The sequence below is a fragment of the Jaculus jaculus genome, chromosome 17 (genome assembly GCF_020740685.1).
Source record: "Jaculus jaculus isolate mJacJac1 chromosome 17, mJacJac1.mat.Y.cur, whole genome shotgun sequence".
NCBI lineage: Eukaryota > Metazoa > Chordata > Mammalia > Rodentia > Dipodidae > Jaculus > Jaculus jaculus.
The window spans coordinates 24,642,493-24,666,582 of record NC_059118.1 but is presented as its reverse complement, the minus strand read 5'-3'; the positions used below and the strand labels follow the sequence as shown (position 1 = coordinate 24,666,582).

At 47.7% G+C, this 24,090-nt stretch overlaps 1 protein-coding gene across 1 annotated transcript in view; it reads left to right on the top strand.

Moving 5' to 3' along the window:
* Positions 1–5,758: 5,758 nt before the first annotated feature.
* Positions 5,759–24,090, top strand: part of Slco2a1 (solute carrier organic anion transporter family member 2A1) — a 125,185-nt gene continuing 106,853 nt past the window's right edge. Inside the window, exon 1 of the mRNA XM_045136680.1 lies at positions 5,759–5,876. Coding sequence (XP_044992615.1) covers positions 5,781–5,876 — 96 coding nt within the window. The 5' untranslated portion in view covers positions 5,759–5,780. The remainder of the gene's footprint in view (positions 5,877–24,090) is intronic.

The following is a 24,090-nucleotide window of genomic DNA, read 5'->3' as shown; positions in this document are numbered from 1 at the left end:
ATCTAACCACCCTTCTCTTCACACAGGATCTCTGGATTCTATCTGTTCTCCCCTTCCTTAGTTTCCTTTCCCCCTCGCCCTCCATAGATCGTCATTTTGCTCCTCTCCCCTCTCCTTTTCTCTAGCAGGTTCTCCTAATGCCCAGAGTTGGAGTCCCTCATCTGTGCATTCATGGAACAGTCACAGTAGTTCTGACAGCACATGGAAGCCTCCTCACCTCTCCTCTCCTCCTTTCCTTTCCCTCCCCTCCTGTCTTCTCCTCTCCTCCCTTCCCCTCCCTATCCTCTTTCCTCCTGTCCCCTGTCTACTCTCTTTTCCTCTCCCCTTCCCTTCCCTCTTCTCCTCTCTTCTCTCCATTCCCCTCCTCTCTTTCTATTCCCTTTCCTCCTCTTCCCTTCCCTCCTCTCCTCTCCCCTCTCTTCCCTTCCCCTCCTCTCCTTCCTTCCCCACGGCTATGCCCCTCTCTCCTCTCCCTCCCCCTCCTCCCCTCTCTCTTCCCTCCTCTGTTCTCCCCATCCTGAGACAGAAAAGCTCTGCAGCCAGGAGCTGCCCTTATGCTCTGGCTTTTGCCTTTGTTTTTGTTTTCTTCAGCACTAGGAAATCCTTGCCGCAATCCAAAGCATGGAGAGTCTGGGAGACAGACCTTGGCAGTGCTGTTTTAGGGAAATAAATTCTGAGTGTAGATACTGCAGGTTGAAGATACAGCACCCCATCTCTTCTTTTCCCTACAACCTAAAGTTTATGGGGGGGGGGCAACAACTGCATTGTCTGTACTTCTTAGGGTCCTTCGCAAAGGGTAGCTCTGTAATCCCGTGTTGGCTGACAAGATTGAAGAAAAAGCACCTCTGTGTGTGTAAAAATTTTATGGCTTTGGTGTCAGCCTGACACCTGCTTATTTCTCGTCTTCATGACTTTCCTGGACTTATGAGAGAAGGTCAGAAGTGGAGCATCCATCTTGTGCCAATGAGCCAACTATGGGAACGAGAGCCACATCGTGCCTATCAGCAGACCTCTTATGAAGACAGGAATAAGTCTCAGTAAGCCTCTTGGGTTGGAGCTCCACCGTACCTGATGACATTTCTGAATAGGCCTTCCCTTTGGAGAGGACAGTGGTGCCAACAGCGGCAGAGGGCAAAGCTAATGGGCTGGAATAATGTGCAGGCGGGCGGGGGGGGGGGGAGCTGGTTCTCACTGGGTCTGTACTGGAGGATCAGAGAACTGCCTCAGGTCGAACATTCTCTGATCATGGTGGTCCCACAGCGTCCGCGGCCTTGGCTGGAGGGCTTTCTGGTCCCTGGTTAGTTATGTTTTAAAATGAGGCCGTTGGACAGGTGAATTTAAAAGTGCTTCAAGTCCAGGCTTGGGAGTCAGGCAAAGCTGAATTTGGGGTTTTGTCCTATAGCCTCCTTGCTGTGGAGCCTTTAGATCACTTTTTAAAAAAATACTTTATTTAGGCCTGGAGAGATGGCTTAGCAGTTAAGGTGCCTGCCTGAAAAGCCTAAGGACTCATGGTTGACTCCAGGTTCCACATAAGCCAGAAGCACAAGGTGACGCCAGCGTGTAAGGTTGCACATGCGCACAAGATGGTACACATGAGTAGAATTTGATTGCAGTGGCTGGAGGCCCTGGCATGCTAATTCTCTCTCTCTCATAAAAAAGAAAAGAAGCTGGGCATCGTGGCACATGCCTTTAATCCCAGCACTCAGGAGGCAGAGGTAGGAGGATTGCCATGAGTTCGAGGCCACCCTGAGACTACAGAGTGATTTCCAGGTCAGCCTGAGCTAGAGTGAGACCCTACCTCATAAAAGAAAAAAAAAAATTAAAAATATATTTTATTTATTTGAGAGAGGCAGATAGTGAGAGAGAGAATGGACACACCAGGGTCTCCAGCCCCTGCAAAGGAACTCCAGACACATGCACCACCTTGTGCATCTGGATTACATGGGTACTGGGGAATTAAACCCTGGTCCTTAGGCATTGCAGGCAAGCACATTAACCACTGAGCCATTTCTCCAGCTCCTCAGGCCATTTTTACTGGCCTCTCACGCATCCTCACCTGTAAGGTCCAAGCTCCATGGCACCTGTCACTTACAGCTAATGCTCAGTTACAGAAAACCCACAGAGTGCCTGGCACAAGCCACCACGTGTGTGACCATCAGCGTCTCGCACACACTGAGTGCGCCATGACAGTATTACCAACATTAGGAACAGAGCGTGCCCTGGCAGCCCTGATGATGAAGTTAGGAGGAAGAAACTGGCTAGGCAGCTGAGGGTAACAGGGTCTCCCAAATGAACAGTTTTATTCTTGGCTAGAAGGAAGAAATGTATTGAGGCCTATAAGGAGGGGTGGGGGGGAGGAGTTCTGTTTTTTTTTTTCCTTATTTATTTCCACCCCAAACCTGCCTGGACAATGTAAATAAGATTACTAGGGTACCTGAACATATGACATGGGATCTGGTTTTCTCTTATCTCTTCTTCCCTAAAGAAGTTCCCCTTTCCTAGAAATCTAACAGGAAGATTGGGAGTAAGGTTACAACGTGCCTGGATACCAGGCATGGGCGCTGGACTGACCAGCTCAGCCCCCATCCAGTAAAATTCCATAAAAGGCTCAACTCAGGGACACTAGGGAGGCCTTATCCTTTCTGGGGACCCCCACCCTCCTACAGCCGGAGCTGTGCCTTCTTTCCTTCTTTTAAATTGTGGAATAAAATCTTCCTAAGCTTCACCCTCCGTGGTCAGTGGATTTCATGCTTCAAAATTCATAAAACAAGGGACTGGAGAGATGGCTCAGCAGCTAAGCGTTTGCCTGCAAAGCCTAACAACCCAGGCTTGATGCCCCAGAACCCATGTAAAGCCAGGTGCACAAAGCGGCCCATGCATATGGAGCTCCTTTTCAGTGGCTGGAGGCCCTGGTGTGCCCCTTCTCTCTCTCTCTCTCTCTGCCTGCACATAAATAAATAAATAAATGAATAAATAACATATATTTTAAAATTCATTAAACAAGAACCTGAAGGCCACTGGCTCAGTGGAAGTTTTGTGTGACTGTGACCCTCGGCACCCCAAGTCCTGGCTCAATGCACAACTGAGAGAAGAGAATGGCTCTATCGATCTCAGACACCCCAACTTCCCATGTCACTGACAAACCTGGCTCATCTTTCCATCCCTGATAAGCCAATTAAAAAAGCCAAAATCAACTGGGCACACCTTTAATCCCAGCACTGAGGAAGCAGAGGTAGGAGGATCGCTGTGAGTTCAAGGCCAGCCTGAGACTACCTAGTGAATTCCAGGTCAGCCTGGGTTAGAGCGAGAACCTTTCTCAAAAAAAAAGGGTGGGGGGGCTGGAGAGATGGCTTAGTGGTTAAGCGCTTGTCTGTGAAGCCAGGTTCAAGGCTCTTTGCCCCAGGACCCACCTAAGCCAGATGCACAAGGTGGTGGTACATGCACCTGGAGTTTGTTTGCAGTGGCTGGAGGCCTTGGCGCTCCCATTGTTTCTCTCTCTCTGCCTCTTTCTCTGTCTGTTGTTCTCAAATAAATAAATAAGTAAAATAAATCATTAAAAAAACAGTCAAAATCATAGAGAAAAGCAGAAAAGGGAGGTTTATTGAATGTGGCCATATTGGGAAAAAGGATAAAGAGATCTAGTAAGAGCCCCTCTACCCATCCCACCTCAAGTTCATCTTGGGAATCCTGAATGAAGGTATGAAATAGTTTAGCGCCAGAGGTATGTGTAGGTAAATAGCATCAGCCAGGGATGGTCGTCCGTGTCTGGGCACCAGGCTGTCCCACAAGGTGGTCTGAAATCTCTTTCCAGGAGACAAGTTTCTCTTGTGGCTGGTACCAGGCTTCAGTCTTTTCTTCCAGGCGAAATTCCAGTTCTTTTGCTGTGCCCTGTTTCACCAGTTTGATAGCCAAAGGGAGGGTATGAGTGTCTGTTTAAAATATTTTTATGCCTGGCTGGGCAGGGTGGCATACCTGCAGACCCAGCGTCATGAGGCTGAGGTGGGAGGATTGCTGTGAGTTCGAGGCCAGCCTGGGCTAGAGTGAGACCCTCCCTGAGGGTGGGAGGGAAATCTCTTATGCCTGTCAGGATGGGCCGTAGCTATTCTTTTTTTTTTTTTAATTTTTATTTATTTGAGAGCGACAGACACAGAGAGAAAGACAGATAGAGGGAGAGAGGGAGAATGGGCGCGCCAGGGCTTCCAGCCTCTGCAAACGAACTCCAGACGCGTGCGCCCCCTTATGCATCTGGCTAACGTGGGACCTGGGGAACCAAGCCCCGAACCGGGGTCCTTAGGCTTCACAGGCAAGCGCTTAACCGCTAAGCCATCTCTTCAGCCCCGTAGCTATTCTTGAGTTCGTTTTCCCCCATGGAGTTCATGTTTGCAGTGGGCCTGGTGCTGCAGGGCTGTGGAGAACCGGTCTGGATGCACCTTCCTCTGCAAGGGAATGCTATGATTGCAGTTTGCCCACTGCCCAATGGGCTCTGAATGCAGAGAAATTCCCAGAACATCAGCCAGGCCAGACCAGAAAGGAGAAGCCACCGAGTTTCATCCTCCTTGCAGCCTGGGGGTCAGCTGCGGCTTTCTGAGTACTGAAGGCCTTCTTTTCCTGGACTGGGGTGAGTTTGGACAGTTGGCCCCGTAGGGGACTACGGATTGGGCTTTGGGAGCTTCTTTCTCTTGCCTGAGTTCCCATTCCAGGCAGGAAAAAAAAATCCTGTTCATTCCAACCTTGCAGAGGAGGTCAGTGCGGGGCCATCCCGATTGTCCAGCGCCGCCCCGTCCCGCAGCCTCGCAGGCCAGACCCAGCCTCACTGACACATGACAGCGCCTGCACTTTACCTTGGCTCAGTTCCAGAGTTCGGAGTCCTGCCCTGGGTGGCCCCCACCTCTTTACCTTGTAACCGCCCCCTTTTCCAGCTCAAAGAGTAGTTTAAATATAAATCAGCCCACGGCACAAACAGAGCCATCACCGGAACTGAGGGCCCAGGTCTGCAGGAGCAGCAGCGAGTGCAAACACTCAGACTGGCCTTGCGAATCTCTCCCAGAGCACCGTGGGGGCCTGGGGGGCTCACCTCGGACTCAGCGACCCCCGCCACCTCCTGGAGATCCCTTGTCACTCAGGACCCCTCCAGGGCCCTTTGGCCTCCCCATCCTCTTGCTTGTTCCCCTCCAGTCACCTGCTCACTGGTCCCCACCGCCTCCCACTCTTGTCCCATCAGTGCCCAGGTCCCTTCTCCCCGACCCCTAACACAGACAGTCCTATCGTCTCTTGGCTCTTCCAAGCCACCGATCACCTCTTCCCAGTGGCCCCACCACCTCCCTTTCCCACCCCTTCCTGGCAAACAGGATCTTCAATTCCCTAGCGCACCCAGCACCTCCTGGGGACGCCAGACCCCACGGACACCTGTCTGTCTGTCCGGGGAGGTGTCTGTCGGGTAGAGACGGGGCGGGGGCTCACAGCGCCTTGACACCGGAGGAAGAGAGGGAGGAGGGAGAGCGCGTTTCATCATCGGGCCACGGCGGCGGCGGCGGGGCCACTTATAAAAACTTCGGGGCGAGCACTCTCGGGCTCCGTCTCCGCGCCGCGCCGCGCGCGCCTCCACCTCCTCGGGACGCCGCCGCCGCCGCGCTCGCCATCTGCACCGCCCGCGGCCCGTGCCAGGAGCCCCGGATCCCCGACAGCCCGCCCCGGGGCCTGTCGCCACCCAGGTCTTGGCCCGCCGGAGGGGACTTCGCCCCCGCGTCGAGGTGCCGACCGGCCCGCCACCGCCCGCCACCATGGGACTGTTGCCCAGGCCCGGCGCGCGCCAGGGCAGCGGCGCCTCCTCGGGCCCAGCTGGCCGCTGTCCCAGCTCCGTGTTCCGCAGCATTAAGGTGAGCAGAGTCCGCCGGGGGGTCGATGTGCTGAGGTCCCGGAGCGCTGGGTGTGTCGTCCCCCCACCCCCACCCCCCGGGTCCCCTTTCTCCCATGCCGCGCCTCAGGACGCATGGGGTTTAGGGTCCAGCCAAGGCAGGCGAATGCTGGGGTGGCGAGGGTCGCCCCGAGATCGCGTGCTGAGCTTGTACGTGCGCCAACACGACCTCTCGGATTCCCAAACAGGACAGTTGGAAGTACCTGGCTGCCAGTGGCAACGCCATAGGGCAACAGCTATGGCATCAAGGGAGGGAGAGGACATCCCAGGCACACCTTTTCTGTCTTGGTGGTCACTTTACTCCGGCTCGTGGACGATTTTTAGCAGACGCTGCATCCGTGCCTTGTGGGCAATAGACTGTAGGCACCGTGAGCAGCTCGTGTCGTCCAGAGATGGGCGGCAGAAGCGGTGCCCTTCTTCCCCGGGGGGGGGGGGGGTGGGCTCCAACTTTACTTATCACAGTAGCAGGGGAATGGCTGGCTACCTGGTCGCACACAGCTTCCAGCAATGCTGAGCTGAGAATTCCCGGCTTGCTTGGACTAGCCCAGCTTCCGTGCTCTGAAAATGTCCCCTAAAAAAAAAATAAAAAAAATCAGCAGCTCTTGGTGGTTTTCTCATGAAAGGTCATAGCAGGTTCCTGTTGCCTGGCAAGTTATGTGGAGCCAGTGAAGAAAAAATAATAATAATAAGGAAAAATAAAAAGATGGGGTTGCTGGCAGCTATTAGGATAACAGCTCTTACTTCCCCAGGTGTCAAAGAAAGTATCCCAGTGTCTTCCAGGTCCAGGAGGACTTGGGGAGGTTAAATCTATATGTCCGGTGCTGTTTTAGGAGGGGTCACTGCAGAAGCGCCCTCTGACCGGGCTAAACTGCTCTGACCGTAGAGGGAGTTTACAGAACCCACAATGGAGCCCTTGAGGTCAGGGTGAGATTATGATACGGAGAGGTTATTTCCCACCATTGTACAGTCAGATGCAATGGGTTGAACAAACCAAGGGAGCCCAGATCCCACGAGGGAGCCAGGGGTGGGGAGGGGCGCTGCTCTGAGAAATGTGTTTTAACAGAAAGAAACCTGGAGGAGGGAGTGGACGGCTGGGGTTGTTACTGGTGGAATTGGGATTCCCTGTGGGGATTCCCATTTTTTCCCCCACAGCACACTTAATAAAGGTTGGATTGATTTTACAATTTCGTATGGATAAGAAAGAAAATTTGAGATAATTTTGAATAACTTTAAAGTCTCCTCACCTTTGACCAGACCTGAATGGGAACACTGTGTGCGATTTTGTTTCCAACAGTTTAAAGGGTTTGGAGACGTTTCAGCCAAGAATTGTGGAATTTTTCGATATTTTTAAAATTAGGAATTAAAGGGAAAGGGTGTGTGCAAGAAGGATTGGGTGGTCTGAAAGGAATGGGGTTGTGGCAGGAGATGGGGTAAGGGCAATGTCCCTCCCATTTTCCTCTGGAATGAATTGGCAGCAGGGGTAGCTGTCCCCGTGCCTGATTCCTGACAGTGAGGGTGACAAGAACAAGCCTCAGCCATTCAGACTCACCGTGAACCTCTCAAAGAAACGCGTGCCAGCAGTTTTCTTTGAAGATTTATAAAAATAAGATAACCACTCACATGCCCAAGATTCGTGCCTGAGACCTGGTCCCAGGCCAGTTGGCCTCTGACGGGAGTCAAGTGCTCATATCAGTTAAGGGTTCTTCTCGACTCTTAAATCAGATTCTCTTAATCCTCTCCTCGGCCTATGCGCAGTCACACAGTCATCTAAGACCTCAGCTTGCCTGCACTGTGAGCTGCAACCAGGCGCAAGGTTGGCTATCTCCAGGAACATCTAGAACCTGGAGTCTCATTAGCTAAGATGGCTTAAGTCTTCCCCTCAAGGGAAGGAGGACTAGGAGATCTGCGATCAGAGAGGAAATTCCCACCCACCAGCGACATTTTGGGTGACCACTCTAATCTTCCCAATGGAGACTGGGTGACATGGGTGACAGGACCTGGGGGGGGGGCATGTTGCTGGGATGGATTCTCCAAGAGGCTTTGTGGACATTACTGCAAAATAAATAAATAAATAAATAAATAAAGCATTCCGTGTGGTTTAGGAGAAGGGAATGGAGCCTGAGGACTCAGCCTTAGTCACCTCACCAGGTGACTGTGGGGAACTATTTCTCACCTTTCCTGGGCCTCAGGGTTCAGGGTTCTGATTTGAAACGTAATAGGAACAGTTCTCACCTGGTGCAGCTCAGTAAGAATTACATCAGTGAGACAGAGGTAGGAGGTTTTGGGAACCATGCTGGGTTTTGTGTGCCCCCCCCAGGCTCAGCATACATCTGAGATCACTTCTGTTTTTTTTAAAAAATATATTTTATTTATTTATTTGAGAGAAGGAGACAGAGAGAGAGAGAGAAAGAGAGAGAGAGAGAGAGAATGAATAGACATGTCAGGGCCTCTAGTCACTGTAAATGAACTCCAGATACATACACCACCTTGTGCATCTGGCTGCATGTGGGTACTGGGGAATCAAACCTGGGTCCTTTGTCTTTGCTGGCAAATGCCTTAACTGCTGAGCCATCTCTCCAGCCCCGAGAGATCACTTGTTGCTTCAGCAAACAGAACTGCACATTCAAGCACTGTTTAGGAACTGCTGTTCTAGATCCCCAGCACCACATAACACCAGGCACGGCAGAGCCTTCAGGTGGTGGAGGCAGGAAGATCGGAAGTTCAAGGACATTCGAGGCTAGCCTGGACTACATGAGACCCCGTCCTTTTTAAAAAGTGCGGTGGGGGGGGGCTTGGAGAGATGACTCAGTGGATTGAGTGATTACCGCGCAAGTGTGAGGACAGGAGTTCTGACCCTCCGCACCCACTCAAACGCCGGGAGGATGTGGATGTGGCGGCTCCTCTAATCCAATGCTCTAGCTAGACTAGCTGAACCCGTGAGCTCTGCGCTCACGTGAGAGACCGTGCCGCAGTAAATAGAGAGGAATGTGACTGTGAAACTGTCAACCTTTGGCCTCCGTATGCACATACATGTGCACACAGAGCCATACACATGTGTGTCCGCACATGCACACACACAAGCACACACAACAAAAGGTCTATTGTTCTATTAATCCCGTGACGCCTGGGGCACTAGTTAAGGAAAACTGGTTAATGATAATATCCAAATAGGAGCAGCAGCTAGTGATAACTGAGCTATCTGAATGCATGAGCTTCGGAAACATAACACATATGTTTCATACTCTTTGCAATGCTAGCAGGTACATACTATTATTGTCTTTGTTGATGAGCAGGAAAAAAATAAAACATAAGGCATTGTGAGATTGTTCCTTGAAGGAGTGTGGCCTGTAGAACCAGGCGGGGGACAGGGGGCTCTAACCATAGTACTACCCAGCCCCACACATCAGCTCTACCTTAGCAGGAGAGGAGTATCACAGGTATAGGTTGTCAGTGGTTTCTACAGGCCCTGCTCTTCCTCTCTCTCCCTCCCTCTCTCTCTCCCTCACCTCCCTCTCTCTCTCTCACACACACACACACACACACACACACATAGGCTGTGACTAGGGGGCCTGCCGTGGCTACCGGAAGGATGCCCCCATGGTTATTGAAAGAGCTTGGGAGCTGGAGAGATGGCTTAGCGGTTAAGGCATTTGCCTTCAAAGCCAAAGGATCCCGGTTCGACTCTCCATGACCCACATAAGCCAGATGCACAAGGGGGAACATGCATCTGGAGTTGGTTTGTAGTGGCTGAAGGCCCTGCCATGCCCGTTCTCTCTCTCTTTCTCTCTCTCCCGTCCTCCCTCTTTCTCTCTCTCAAATAAATAAATAAAATATGTTTTTTGAAAAAGAGCCTGGCTTAGGGAGAATGTTTGGTTTGGGGTTTGGTGTGTGTGAGCAGCCTGCAGAGATGGCTCAGTAGTTAAGGCACTTGCCTGGTGTGAATGTGAATGTGTGTGTGTTATTGCACATCGAACCCAGGGCTTTGCCCAAGCATGGCAAGCACTCTGCCACCACGGCACCTCCCAAGCCCCTAAGAAAATGTTATCTATTGAATTTAGCAACAGGCTCTGTGGCGTCTGGCTTGCGGGACTGTTAGGAAACACACAACCTGCTCAGACAATCGCTGTCACAGGGTATACAGTTCGGTGCCCAGAACTCTAAATTAAAAACAGGTTTCCCTCAGAGACCCTGGGTGAGGTGAGAGGCGTTGGTAGGAAGGAGCCTCTATGACTGATGTATCTTGGCAGCCTTCCTGAAAATGGAAGTTTCTCCCTAAAATGAAGCATTCCTTTGGAGCCCAAATGGGGTTATCTTATAGTGGGAGTGGTCAGCTGGTAACGGCTGCCAAATTTCAGTCACACACCCAAGGCTGCAGTGGAATGAAATCATATATGTTCCGTTGGGGCATGCAGGGGGCGGGGGGGGGGGGCGGCTGAGGAAGAAGAACAGTGAGAAGGAAAAGCAAGCCTCACACTTGATCCACGTGGCCCTGGTGACCTAAGAGGACTAACAATGTGGGGAAGAGCATTTTGTCCTGGCCTGTGCCTATAATTTTGGAGGCCTTTGAATTGCCCAACTGTGGGAATCATGTGCTGTGTCCCAGCCACTGGACTCATGTGAGCACCTACGAACTGCTTCTCAGAACCACCGAGTGAAGATGTGCCTACTACCCCGGGGTGGGGGTTCTGAGGTCCAGGGTGGCATCATTCATTGCATTATCAGGAGGCAGCCCTGGCCTGCTGGTGGGAAGTGGAGGAGGAGGGAGTGTTGGGACCTTCTCTCGAACGACCCCCCCCCCCCCGCCCGTAGCTTTTCTCTCCCAGATACAGAACAAACAAGAGCGAGGTGTATGCTGTCTCACAGGGTAGAGAGCTCATTCCAGCCTTCCTGATTGTGTGATGGTGGGTTTGAGGTTTGGGAGTGACCGAGACCACGGAGAGCGCTCTGAGGCAAAGATGACAGCTTTCATTCGGTGGCAGCCCAAGCTGCCAGGACTGACTCTCAAGAGCGGAGCACAGCCAACCGGAGATTCCAGACAGTGGGCTATATAGAGCTCTTCAGCTGGGGGAAGGCGAGAAAGGTTTCTTTAGGGGAGATCTAAGAGAGCCAGGGTGAGACACCAGAACAATGATCAGGTGACTTACAAGATAAGGGGGCAGGGAATCATGACCTGGGGGCATTATTAGGCAAGGAAGGGATGATGGCTGGAGGTCCCTTGAAGAATGTGTATGACCTACTTCCTTGTGTCTCTGTCGCTCTCCTGCTGTCCTGGGTGACTCCATTTTTGGGAGCCTGTCTTAACCTAACATTCCAGCCTTTTATTAATGATAAGAGCCAAAGGTTAATTTTTTTTTCATGCTGACCATAAGGGGCAATGAAGCTGGATAATGCAGTCGATGGGTGTCCCTTCAGGGCAGGTGAGGAGGAGGCAGTTTCGTGGCGGCAGAGTGGGGATGTCCACAGCGCCAGTGTAGCATGTTGTTACGACTTGGTCCTGAGTGAAGCAGAGACTTCTCCTGTCCCTTCCCTGTGTCGAGCTGGCTCCAGGGCAGTCACTGGCAGACACCTGTTATACAGAAGGTGAGGGAGATGGGCTCTGTGCGCCCCGTGAGAAGACAGAAGGGAGAATAAAGGAGCTTGTTATTCTGTTCAACAGCTATGACATCAAACTGCCAGGCGTAAAAGGAGGATGAGCATTCAGAGGCAAGGGATAGATGGTGTAGGGCAAGAGAGAGGAGGCAGAGGGGCATTTTGGGATCAAGGGAAGAGCAGAAACACAAGAGAGTTTAAGTTTGTGCATGTCCATTGGGGTGGCAGTGTACTTATGCCTGGATGAGCTAAGGTAAGGGCTAAGGAAGGAGGGGGCCCCAGGAATAGCTCTGATTCTGGCTAAGGCATGCGGGAGGAGCTGGGGTCAGTTAATCAGGGACAGGCAGAGACAGAAGGCATGAGTAAATGTTAGATTTTAGTATTATAAGCCAGCATCAGACAGGGGAGCCTATTAGTCTGACTCATTTATATTGTAGTTATATTTTTCTTAATGAGTGATTAAGACCATGTGGGCTGCCAGAATTAACTGTGTTTTGAAGGTCAGTGGTGGTGCTGTAGGAGAAACTTTTAGGGACCTGGGAGGAGTTATATGGTGCTCAGCATTGTCATCTGCTAGGACACATCAAGGCCATGCTGACCAGGTGGTCCTCCCTCTTTGGGGAAGCCTGGAGGACTGATTTTCCTCCAATGTGACTCTTCTATTGCAGACACACTGACTTGGAATGCATTTCTGGGTCTCCACATCCTCTGTGATCAAGAAGACAGGTAACTTACCAGAGGTTAGAAGCTTAAGTGTCCCATCATCCATCGCCTGTGGCCGTTTGACCTGGGAGCAGGAACCAAAATATTGATTATTCTTTTAACTCTAATGTTGCCAATTGATTTTGGCTTCTATATATCGGAAATAATCACTCAGAGAGAATGTACATATCTGATTAGCAAAACAGATTAGTTAAAAAGGGTGCAGAACATATCTGTTCAGTAAAGCAGATGTGGTTAGAGAATGACACAATAGTTTAAAACCATTCTGATTAATATTTAAGTTTAGTTGTCAGGTGACAGTGTGAGGTATATCTGGGACATAGAAAGCATACACATTCTATCTTTTAAGTATCTGTCAGTTATAAGTATAGGCAGAATATTTTAGTAGCTCTGCAAACAATAGTTTATTAATAACTTAAATGCAATTGATTTAATCTAGAAATTATGCCAGGAAAAGACAAGACAGCATAAAAACTTAGCATCTGTGTTTGAAAACAACTTTGGCTAGTCTGTATACCAATGCAAGTACCAGTTACCCCCCGAACTGGAAGCAGAACAGCAATGTAAGATAATTTTTCTAGGGCAGGAAACATGTCTTAAGTATCAATATCTTTATAAGCAAGGAACTTAAGATACCAGAAATGAAACAATTAATTAAGTGAAACATTGACTGAGACTGATTAAACATAGCTCAAGAATAAAATAAAACCTGGTCATTGTTGAGCTAAGCAAGCCCAATTTTAACATACATTAGAGACAATATGACAGACACAAAGTAACTTCTTCAACAAGTACCTTTTACCATTGAACAATTTTAAGAAATATTTATGGCTGTTACATGAAGCTTAAACAAACTATATTAACATTGTTTGTATGCAGTGGGTTTCCCTAAGACATAGGGAGCTTCCTCAGTTTTTCCAAGAACAAAATCACAATAAGTCCCTTTTTATAAGACTTAGATTATAACCTCAGTGATATTCACCCAGCAAAACCAGCATGAACAAGGCAAGAACCATCTTCAAATTACAGAGTTTTAGCCAGGCATGGTGATGTATGCTTATTGACAGTTACTCATGGACTTTGTGTAAATCAAATCACAATATTCTGATATCTGGAAAAGTCTGATATTAATAAAAAGTAGACTTTATATAGTTAAGGCATATGAGGCTATAGAGAGTAAACTATGAACAAAAGATCTGCTGACAGAATTGAAAATAAACAAGAAATCTATATTATGTAGTAACATTTTTGGCTTAAATATGAAGACATGAAAATGTAATTTTTAAAGTTCATCAGAAGTGGAATATCTTAATAGAATATGTACATATGCATATATATGTTTATGAGGAGATTTAACACTTTTACAAATTAAATAAGATGTCCATCCAATCTAAAAGTCAGTTTTTGAAATTAGTTTAGTTATATTTAACATATCCAAAGAATAGAAGAACTGGATTAAACTGCCATGATCTAATGAAAAGAGACAAATCTCATGGAAAAGAGAGGGAATGGGCATTCCAGGGCCATTTGTCACACCACGTCCGGCTAATGCAGACAGTCTTGACATGTATGCTCCACTTTGTGCATCTGGCTTTGCTAAAAAGCACCTTTAACTGCTGAGCCACAAAGAAATACTTTTTATCTCTTCCAAGTTAATTTTATAGAACTATATTGAATTCTATACATACACAAAATTTGATGACACGATCTATAACTATTCGAACCTTAACCAACTCTATAAGTCTGCCTGCGATACTTTGGTAAACTTGTTCAGTAATGACGTAAATTAAATTTCAAGTATTAATAGAGGAACCTAGGTAACTTGGTTGGGTACTCTAAATTCAGTCTTTCATGACCATTATTATATGACCAGATTAACATCAATGAGTTAAGTTTATAACCTGAATATCCTAGTAACGTGCTATGCTTTGTCACTGTGATGTAAGCCCTAGGCTAATAGTCATCTTGTATCTCAAGAAGTCTGTAATCTGATTAAGTCCTTTGTCTGTAGTCCTCTGTTTAAGCTTGCTCATACCTTCATCTACATACTTCTACCTTACAATCTGTGTCAGTGCTCTGTAACAGTCTTTTTCATCCTTTAGCCTTCAACATTTGAAGTTTCCTCTCCAGTCTATCTTCTTCAGTCAGTTCATCTCCTAACTACCAACAAAAACTTCTATTGTCCTTACCATAACACTTTTAATATGACCATTCAAGTTTTTTTTTTAACCTCAAAAGGCCTTTTGAAATAACTTTAAATGAAAGAGTAAACCAGATTTGACTTATACTATATACTCAGAATAAACATAGATTTTGGAACTTCGGTTTTTATAACTTTCCTGAAACACATTTTAAAAAAAATATGAAAGCTATGCCGGGTGTGGTGGTGCACGCCTTTAATCCCAGCACTCGGGAGGCAGAGGTAAGAGGATCACCATGAGTTCAAGGCCACCCTGAGACTACAGAGTTAATTCCAGGTCAGCCTGGACCTGAGTGAGACCCTACCTCAAAAAACCAAAAAAAAAAGAAAGCAGATTTGAAGATTATTAGAAATTTTAGAAAATGTTTTAGGAGTTTAGTATTGAATACTTTTAAATTTAAATATAAATCTTGAGGCTGTTTTCTGTTAGTCGTTCCATAGAAGCATGGAAAGATAAACACAAATTTCCTATAAGAAGTCCCCATCTGCTCACAGCGACTTGGCATTCACCCATCACCATGCTGGGGCCGGGATCCTGACATTCCCTGTGCTTGCAGCCCCCTGGGTCTGCACGGCAGGGAAGCTAAGAAAGAGCCTTTTTTTCTTCCTACATTCCAGGGAGAGTTTTGGTCTTCCCTCAGGGCTACAAGGCTGCTTTCCGACCCTGCCATTTTACAACTCTTTAAGAGTAGGAGAATCTTGCTTTCTTTTTTTTTGGCCTATGATCTTCATTACTTTTAGTGTTCCTTCTGGGGACACTCAACAGTAAAAATTGACTAAAAATAATAATAATAAAAAAAAGGTTTCTTTAGGGGACCTCTAAGATAGACAGGTATGACACCAGAACAGTGATCAGGTGACTTACAAGATAAGGGGGCAGGAAATCATGACCTGGGGGCATTATTAGGCAAGAAGGGATAATGGCTGGAGGTTCCTTGAAGAATGCGGATGACCCACTTCCTTCTGTCCTCCTGTCCTGTCCTGGGTGACTCCATTTTTGGGAGCCTGTCTTGACCTAACAATGGGCATCTTTCCTTTTTATACCATACCGGGAGGCCCAGTATGGAGAGCTGGTGAGGGGCAGTGGCTTCTCCCCTTCTCTTGTTTGGCTGTTCTTGGTGTCTGCATGGTGTTCGCAGAGGAAGGCCCGAGGCCCCTGGCCCGTTCTCCCTTTTCCCATACCTGTTTGACTTTTTCCCACCCCATGGTTTAAACCACCTTCTGACCCCTCTGTACAGACTCTGATTGTACAGAGCGCTCGTTATGCACCCAAGCCTGAGGGCAGGGAGAGGGGACCGAGAGACCAGGGAGGCTCCTGGGTGAGTGGGCCTCCCAGAGACCTGCATGGGGGAGCGGGGTTGGCAAAGTTGTCTAGTGACTATTCTGGACTATTTGGCCACTCAACCTCAGTTTTTGTCAAGGAATACCACCAAGAAATGGCTATGTGAGTTTGCACACAGTGTTCGTATCCGATACGACACACACAGGTGGCTGCCACTAGAGAACCAGAACCTTCTTTATATGGTTTCCTTGAGCCACTGAGTTCCCAGAACTAGACACAATTTAGTACATTTTGAGCCTTTTAAAATTTGTTTTTAAGGCTAGAGAGATTGCTTGATGGTCAAGGAGCTTGCCTGCAATACCTAATGACCCAGGTTCGATTCCCCAGTACCCACCTAAAGCCAGATGCACAAAGTGGTGCATGCATCTGGAGTTCATTTGCAGGGACTACAGGCCCTGGCATGCCCATTCTCTCCCTCTCTCTCCTTGCAAATAGATAAAAATAAAATATTAAAAATTTGTCTTTAAGCCAGGTGTGGTGGCACATGCCTTTAATCCCAGCACTTGGGAGGCAGAGGTAGGAGGATCGCCATGAGTTTGAGGCCAGCCTGAGACTACATAGTGAATCCCAGGTCAGCCTGAGCTACAGTGAGACCCTACCTTGAAAAACCAACATATATATATGCCAGGCATAGTAGCCAATGCCTTTAATCCTAGCACTCTGGAGACAGAGGTAGGGGGATCACTTTGAGTTCAAGGCCAGCAGCCTGAGACTACAGAGTGAGATCCAGATCAGCCTGGGCTAGAGTGAGTCCCTACCTTGAAAAAAAAAAAAAAACTGAAAAAAATTATTTTTAGTTTAAATCAACTATAGATTCATAGGAAAGCTGGTATTTAGAGGTCCTGTGCATCCTTCACCCGGTTTCTCCCAGTGGTCCCATGTTACGTAACGACAGTCATTACACTGGATATCAAAAGCAGGAAATTAGCATTGCTATCAAGTGTGTATATGGTTCTGTGCTGTTTTTTCCCCATGGGTCGATAGACCTGTGCAAACACCACCCTGCCACCTGAAGATACGAAGCTCCTCCACCACCACGAAGAATCCTCTTGTGCTGACCTGTTGATCGTTGCATCTCCTCCCTTTCTGACTAGCATCCCTAACCCCTAGTTAACCACTGGCTGCTTGCCATCTCCGTAATCTTGGCGTTCTGAGATTGGAACTTTGAATTTAGCACAGTTTGCTAGAGATCCATCCAAGCCGTTAGATGCACCTCCAAGAGCCGGTTCGTTCTCATTGCTGAGTACCAGTCCCTGAGATGGTCGGATCATTGTTTGTTTAAATGTGCCGAAGGACATCAGGGCTAGCTTAGGGCTATTATAACTAAGTCTGCTATGCACAATTGCGTATAGGGTATTTTAAAAATTTTATTAAGTAGAAACTTTGTATGGACACAGCGTATGTTGTTTACCATCATTTTCCTTCCCCGCCCCATTCCACTGAGGCTCCTCCTAAGTGGGATTTCTGGTGTTCAGCATTGGGATGTGGGTTATGAGAGCAGCAATCAGACATTGTGGGGGGGGGCTGTATACAGGTTTTTATGTGGACATAAATTTCATTGCTCTAGAATAAATGCTGGAGAGTGTGTTTCCTGGGTTGTGTATTTGTTGCCTCTTTCTTTCTTCCTTTCTTCCCTTCCTTCCTTCCTTCCTTCCTTCCTTCCTTCCTTCCTTCCTTCCTTCCTTCCTTCCTTCCTTCCTTCCTTCCTTCCTTCCTTCCTTCCTTCCTTCTTTTTGGCAACTCCCAAACTACTTTCAAGAGTAATCCTACCGGGCTGGAGAGATGGCTTAGCGGTTAAGCGCTTGCCTGTGAAGCCTAAGGACCCCGGTTCGAGGCTCGGTTCCCCAGGTCCCACGTTAGCCAGATGCACAAGGGGGCGCACGCGTCTGGAGTTCGTTTGCAGAGGCTGGAAGCCCTGGCGCGCCCATTCTCTCTCTCTCCCTCTATCTGTCTTTCTCTCTGTGTCTGTCACTCTCAAATAAATAAATAAAAAATTAAAAAAAAAAAAAAAGAGTAATCCTACCATTTTATATATGTTCCATCAAGGTGTGAGAGACCCAGGTGCTCTGTGGCCTTGTCAACATTTGATTGTCACTAAATGCGTGTGTGCGTGTGCGTGTCCGCGGACTGCGTGTACCATGGTGCATACGTAGATGTCAGAGGACAACCTGGGCTGTCGTTAGGTCCTCACTTCCCACCATGCCTGGGACAGAGTCTCTCGTTGTTGGCCGCTGTGAACGCCATACTAACTGGCTTGTGAGCTTCAGAATCCCCCCGACTCTGCTCCCATTGCCGTGGGCACGTTGGGTTTACAGACATGTGCCCAGCCGTGCCCAGCTTGGCGTGGATTCTAGTGATCCGAATGCTGGCTGTCAGGCCTGCACAACAAGTGCTTTGAGCCACAGAGCCTTCTCCCTGGCCCCGTCACTATTTCTTAAAGTCTAATATCTGAGCCGGGCGTGGTGGCACACGCCTTTAATCCCAGCACTCGGGAGGCAGAACTAGGAGGATGCTGTGAGTTCAAGGCCACCCTGAGACTACATGGTGAATTCCAGGTCAGCCTGAGCTAGAATGAGCCCCAACCTAGAAAAACCCAAATAAATAAGTAAATTAAATTAAATAAATATAAATAAATAAATAAGTCTTTTAAAAAGTCTAACACCTGTGTCAGCTGAAGTTGTATTTCTCTAATGGCCTGCAACACTGAATGTCCTTGTGCGTCCATGCTACTTGCGTCTCTTCCTCAATGAACTGTTCATATATTTTTTCCATTTGCCATTTGAATTTTTCTTAATTTTTAGCTTTATTTATTTATTGGAGACAGAGAGAGAGAGAGGGAGGGAGAGGGGGAGAGGATGGGTTCTAGGGCCTCTAGCCACTGTAAATGAACTCCAGACGCATGCATCACCATATGCATCTGGCTTACTTGGGACCTAGAGAATCGAACCTGGGTCCTTAGGTTTCTTAAGCAAGTGTCTTAACTAATAAGACATCTGTCCAGAGCGTATTTTAAATTATTTTTTTTTATTTGTTTATGAAAGAGAGAGAAAGGGGGGGAGAGTGTGGGTGTAATTTTTATTTATTTTTTTTAACTTTTATTTATTAAAGGCATGCACGTGTGTGTTTCAGGAAGGTTGGCACTGAGGTCTCTTGCCATTGCAAACAGTGCCTCTCCAGCTTGACATGGGTGGCTAGGGAATTGAACCCAGGCTGGTAGGCTTTGCAAGCAAGTGCTTTTAACCACAGAGTAAACTCTCTAGCCCTCGATATTTCGTCTCTCTCTCTCTCTCTTTCCTTCCTTTTTTTAATACTGGAGTATTGAAAATTCTCTGTGTATGCTATCAATCCTTCATTGGGTATATGGTTGGAAAATATTTTCTTTTAATCTACAGCTTAGATTTTTTTATCCTTTTAAAGCATTTTGTAAATAAAATGTTCAATTTTTTAAAAAGTTTTTCAAGGTAGGGTCTCACTCCAGTCCAGGCTGACTTGGAATTCACTATTTAGTTTCAGGGTGGCCTTGAACTCACTGATCCTCCTACCTCTGCATACCAAGTGCTGGGATTAAAGGCATACACCACCATGCCTGGCAAAATATTTAATCTTGATGGACTTTAATACATCAGGCTATTTTTTGTTTCATTTTTTAATTTCAATATTTTAATTTATTTATTTGCAAGCAGAGAGACATGGAGAGAAGAGAGACAGAGAGAATGGGCATGCCAGGGCTTCTAGCCACAGCAAATGAACTCCAGATGCATGGGCCACCTTGGGCATCTGGCTTTACATGGGTATTAGAGAATTGAACCCAGGTTGTTAGACTCTGCAGGCAAGCACCTTAACCACTGAGCCATCTCTCCAGCCCTCAAGGTTCTTTTTACTGTTGTTTTTATTCTCTATCTCTGTCTAAGTATTCTTTTCATTTGTTTGTTTGTTTTTCGAGGTAGGGTCTAGCCCAGGCTGACCTGGAATTTACTATGTAATCTCAGAGTGGCCTTGAACTCACAGTGATCCACCTACGTCTGCCTCCCGAGTGCTGGGATTAAAGGCGTGCGCCACCACGCCCGGCTGTCCAAGTGTTCTTGTACCACTTGTTGAATAAACTGTCTTTTCACCTTTGCCCCCACAACACCAAAAAAAAAAAAAAAAATCAACTGGCCACTTGAAAGGCCTGTGCTGAGTTTCTTTGCTCTGTGATGTTAACTCCTCCTCCAGCCACGTTGGTCAATGGAGCATGGAGCAAGTCTTAAACTTTTTTTTCTGTGTGTATAGCGTATGAACATGTGTGTGCAGATGCATGTGCTAGTGTATGTACACACATGCCAGGAGAGAATGTCAGCTGTTTTTCTTTCTTTCTCCCTTCCTTCCTTCCTTCCTTCCTTCCTTCCTTCCTTCCTTCCTTCCTTCCTTCCTTCCTTCCTTCCTTTCTTTCTTTCTTTCTTTCTTTCTTTCTTTCTTTCTTTCTTTCTTTCTTTCTTTCTCTCTTTCTTCCTTTCTCCCTTCTTTTCTTTTAGATTTGAGGTCCAGGGCTGGTACCTGAGGTTCCAGCCACTTCAGAGGCTGAGGCAAGAGGATCACTTGATCTTATGGGTTGCAAGAAAATGCATGTTTGAGGAAGGGATTATTATTATTATTATTTTGCTTTGTTTTGTTTTTTTTCGAGGTAGGGTCTCACTCTGGCTCAGGCTGACCTGGAATTCACTGGGTAGTCTCAGGATGGCCTTGAACTCACGGTGATCCTCCTACCTCTGTCTCCCGAGTGCTGGGATTAAAGGTGTGTGCCACCACGCCCGGCAGGGATTCCTATTCGCCACTGTGTACACAAGGCTAGCTGTCCAGAGAGCTTTGAGGTTTCTCCTGTCTGTCTCCCATCTTGCCACAGTTTTTTGTGGTTCTTTGAGTGCTGGGATTACATGACATGCTACTGCATCTGGCATTATGTGGGTTCTTAGAATCCAAACTAAGGTTCTCATGTTTGTGTAATTAATCCCACTTAGCATGGTTTCTTTTCCATCCATTTTCTTTAAGATTTCATAATTTGACCTTTTCTGTACAGCTAAGTAAAATGTCATTGTGTGTGTGCACCACATGTTTATTTTCCAGTCGTCAGTAGATGGACATTGAGGTTGACTTCATTTCCTAGCTATTGTGACCAGAGCAGCAATAGTCATGAATGTGCAAGTATTTTTGTTGTAGGGTATAGAGTTCTTTGAGTAAACGCCCACGAGTGATAAATCTGGGTCCTAGAGTGGATTTGGGTCATACTGGCTGACCAGTGAGTCTGGATCAAATCTTGAAGTTGGGGAAGAGATCAGTGTTACCCTCCATTGGTTTATATTACGAATACCAAATGGTCACCATCAGTTTTCCTTGGAGTTTGGCTTTAAGGATGATTTCAGGACTAATTTAAAACTCCCTTTCTGATAATGAAGGCGAGATCTGATGTACTTTTGGCCTCCAGCCTCCTTCTGGTCTCAGCTGACTGGTGGTATATCTTCTTTCCGTGGACTTGATCTTCAGATCCGTGGTTTGAAATTTATTTCTAACCCTAATGACAGCCCCAAAGAGAGTATCAGCATCTCCATTTCACAATTAAGGAAACAGAGTCTCGTCCAAGACCACATACCTGATAACTGGCAAAGCAGGAATTCCCACCGGGCATCTCCCTCCCAGGCCCTCCTTCCCATGACAGCCCAGTGCCTTTGAGCTCTGGGTTCCCTCATCCATGACCACTGGGACTCAGCCACCTCCAGGTTCCTTCCCCAGTCTCACATTCTCATCTCCTGCTGTTAGTTGTTGATTGAGCTGAGACCAGGAGCAGGGCCAGCCGGTCTGAGCAGCGTTTGGGAAACTGTTATGAAACCTGGCTGAAGTGGCTCTTTGATCAAAGCCTAGCTCACTTGGTTTCGAGGACCCCAATTCTCTGCGTGTGCCTCACCTTGAAGGATTAAATTTTCTCAGTGGGGAGCAACACGGAAGGAGGCCCAGTCTACACTGTGGGGTTGAAGGATGGAAGCAGGTTGTGTGGGAGACCCGTCCTTTTCCCGAGCTGGTCCCCCGAGCGTCTTGATCCTGGGTGGCATTGCTACAGTGCCTCAGACACGGGCTCACAGGGCAGCCAGGTGCACTGGTGGAGGGCTCTTGGGACATTCAAGCTGGTCACCCTCCTTATATAATCCCTTCCTCAAACATGCATTTTCTTGCAACCCATAAGATCAAGTGATCCTCTTGCCTCAGCCTCTGAAGTGGCTGGAACCTCAGGTACCAGCCCTGGACCTCAAATCTAAAAGAAAAGAAGGGAGAAAGGAAGAAAGAAAGAAAGAAAGAAAGAAAGAAAGAAAGAAAGAAAGAAAGAAAGAAAGAAAGAAAGATTTAAAAGTGGATCTGAGCTCTGGAGGTGCCCAGAAGTCCTCCTGACAAGTTGCACATTGCTTCTGTGCCGTGGACTGGTCAGCTCAGCACCATGGGACATGCTGGCCTAGAGCCCTGAGGATGCAAGTGTCCTCAGAGGAGACGACCCATTGCTAGTTTGTCACATGCCCCCACCTCAAGACCCTGATTTCTATAAGGGAACTCACCGGTTTCTACTACTGGGTAGAACAAGACAACAAAATGTCTGGAGATATGGACAGATTAATGAGCACTACATTTCTTTGATACGTTTTTCCATTTTATTTGAAAATGTGGTGCACGCCTTTAATCCCAGCCCTCAAGAGGCAGAGGTAGGAGGATTACCATGAGTTCGAGGGCACCCTGAGATGATACAGTGAAGAGTGAATTCCAGGTCAGCCTGGGCTAGAGTGAGACCCTACCTCGAAAAAAGCAAAATAACAACAACAAAATGTTATGTATGTGTGATGTATGCATGTATAACGTGCGTGTGTTCACGGGGGAGTGTAGATGCACACACATGCTCCAGCGTGCATATGGAGGTTGGAAGACAGCGTGGGGTGCTGATCCTTGCCCTCTGCCTTGTTTGGGGCAGTTTCCCACTTACCACGCCAGGCTAGCTTTCCAGACAACTTCTGAGGATTCTCTTGTCTCTGCCTCCCGTCTTACCATCCACGTGCTGGGGTTACAGACACACGTTACTGCAAACTGAAACTCAGCTTCTCATGTTTGTAAAACTAGCGCTTTCCTTACCTGGCCGTATTCCCCAATCCAGTGAAGTGATTTTTAGGTTTTGCTACACAATCTCCTATTTCCAAAAGTATGCTCTGTGTCCCCCTTCAAATCTTGGGGTAACTTTAATGCCCTAGAAAACCATCCTGTGTCTAACCCATGTGTCTCAAATGCACACTTCTACGAGGAGCCTTACCCAGTTGGAGAGCAGTATCCCAGGTGATCTCAGGTGATCTCAGAACTAGCTTGTTGGGTTAGTTCACCCAGCCAGCTTGTTGGGTGCAGAGGAAATGGTACCTAGATAGGTGTGCGGGGTGTGGGTGTCAGAACATTCCTGGACTGATCCCTGTGGGGGCTCTCAGAAGAGGAGTTAGAGGTAGTGAGGTCTCCATGGGCCTGGGGAAAGAGGGCCATGCAGAGGAGAGAGAGCATTAGGTTCCCAGACTCCTGCTGCTCCTGGTGCCCTTGACTGCCAAAGAGATGCCTGGATGGGTTTTTAGCTGATCGTGTTCTTGGATGATTTTCTAGGTCATTCCTCACTTGTACCTCAACCTCCCCTTTCATTTTTATTTATTTAATTTTTTTTGAGGTAGGGTCTCACTCTAGCCCAGGCTGACCTGGAATTCACTATGTAGTCTCAGGGTGGCCTTGAACTCACAGCGATCCTCCTACCTCTGCCTCCCCAGTGCTGGGATTAAAGGCGTGCACCACCACGTCCGGCTTCAACCTCCCCTTTTAAAACAATCGATTTATGTATTTGTTTGCAAGGAGAGGGAATATGAGTGGGTGTGCCAGGGCCTCTTGCCATAGCAACCAAACTGCAGACACGTGGGCCACTTTGTGCCTGTGGCTTTCTGTGAGTACCAGGGAATGGCACTGTGGGCCGGCAGGCTTTGCAAGCCAGCGTCTTTAACCACACAGCCCCCGAGCCCCTTTCTGAACTTCCTGTTTTGCCTTTGATTGACAGCGCAGTTGAGGGGAATGCTCGGAGCTGAGCAGGCTTGTAGGAGGTTGGACCTCAGTCAGTAAGGGTTGAGTAGTGTCTGTGGAGGAGGCCCTTTGTAGGTGCTGCTGTTGAGTCTGTCTCTGTAGCAGGCTCCTGAGTTTCCAAGGATCAATACCCTGTAAGTTCCCTGCTTCCCAGGTTGAGCACATCTCCTTCTGCTTAGAGGTAAGTGGATCCCCAGGGCATGGGAATTT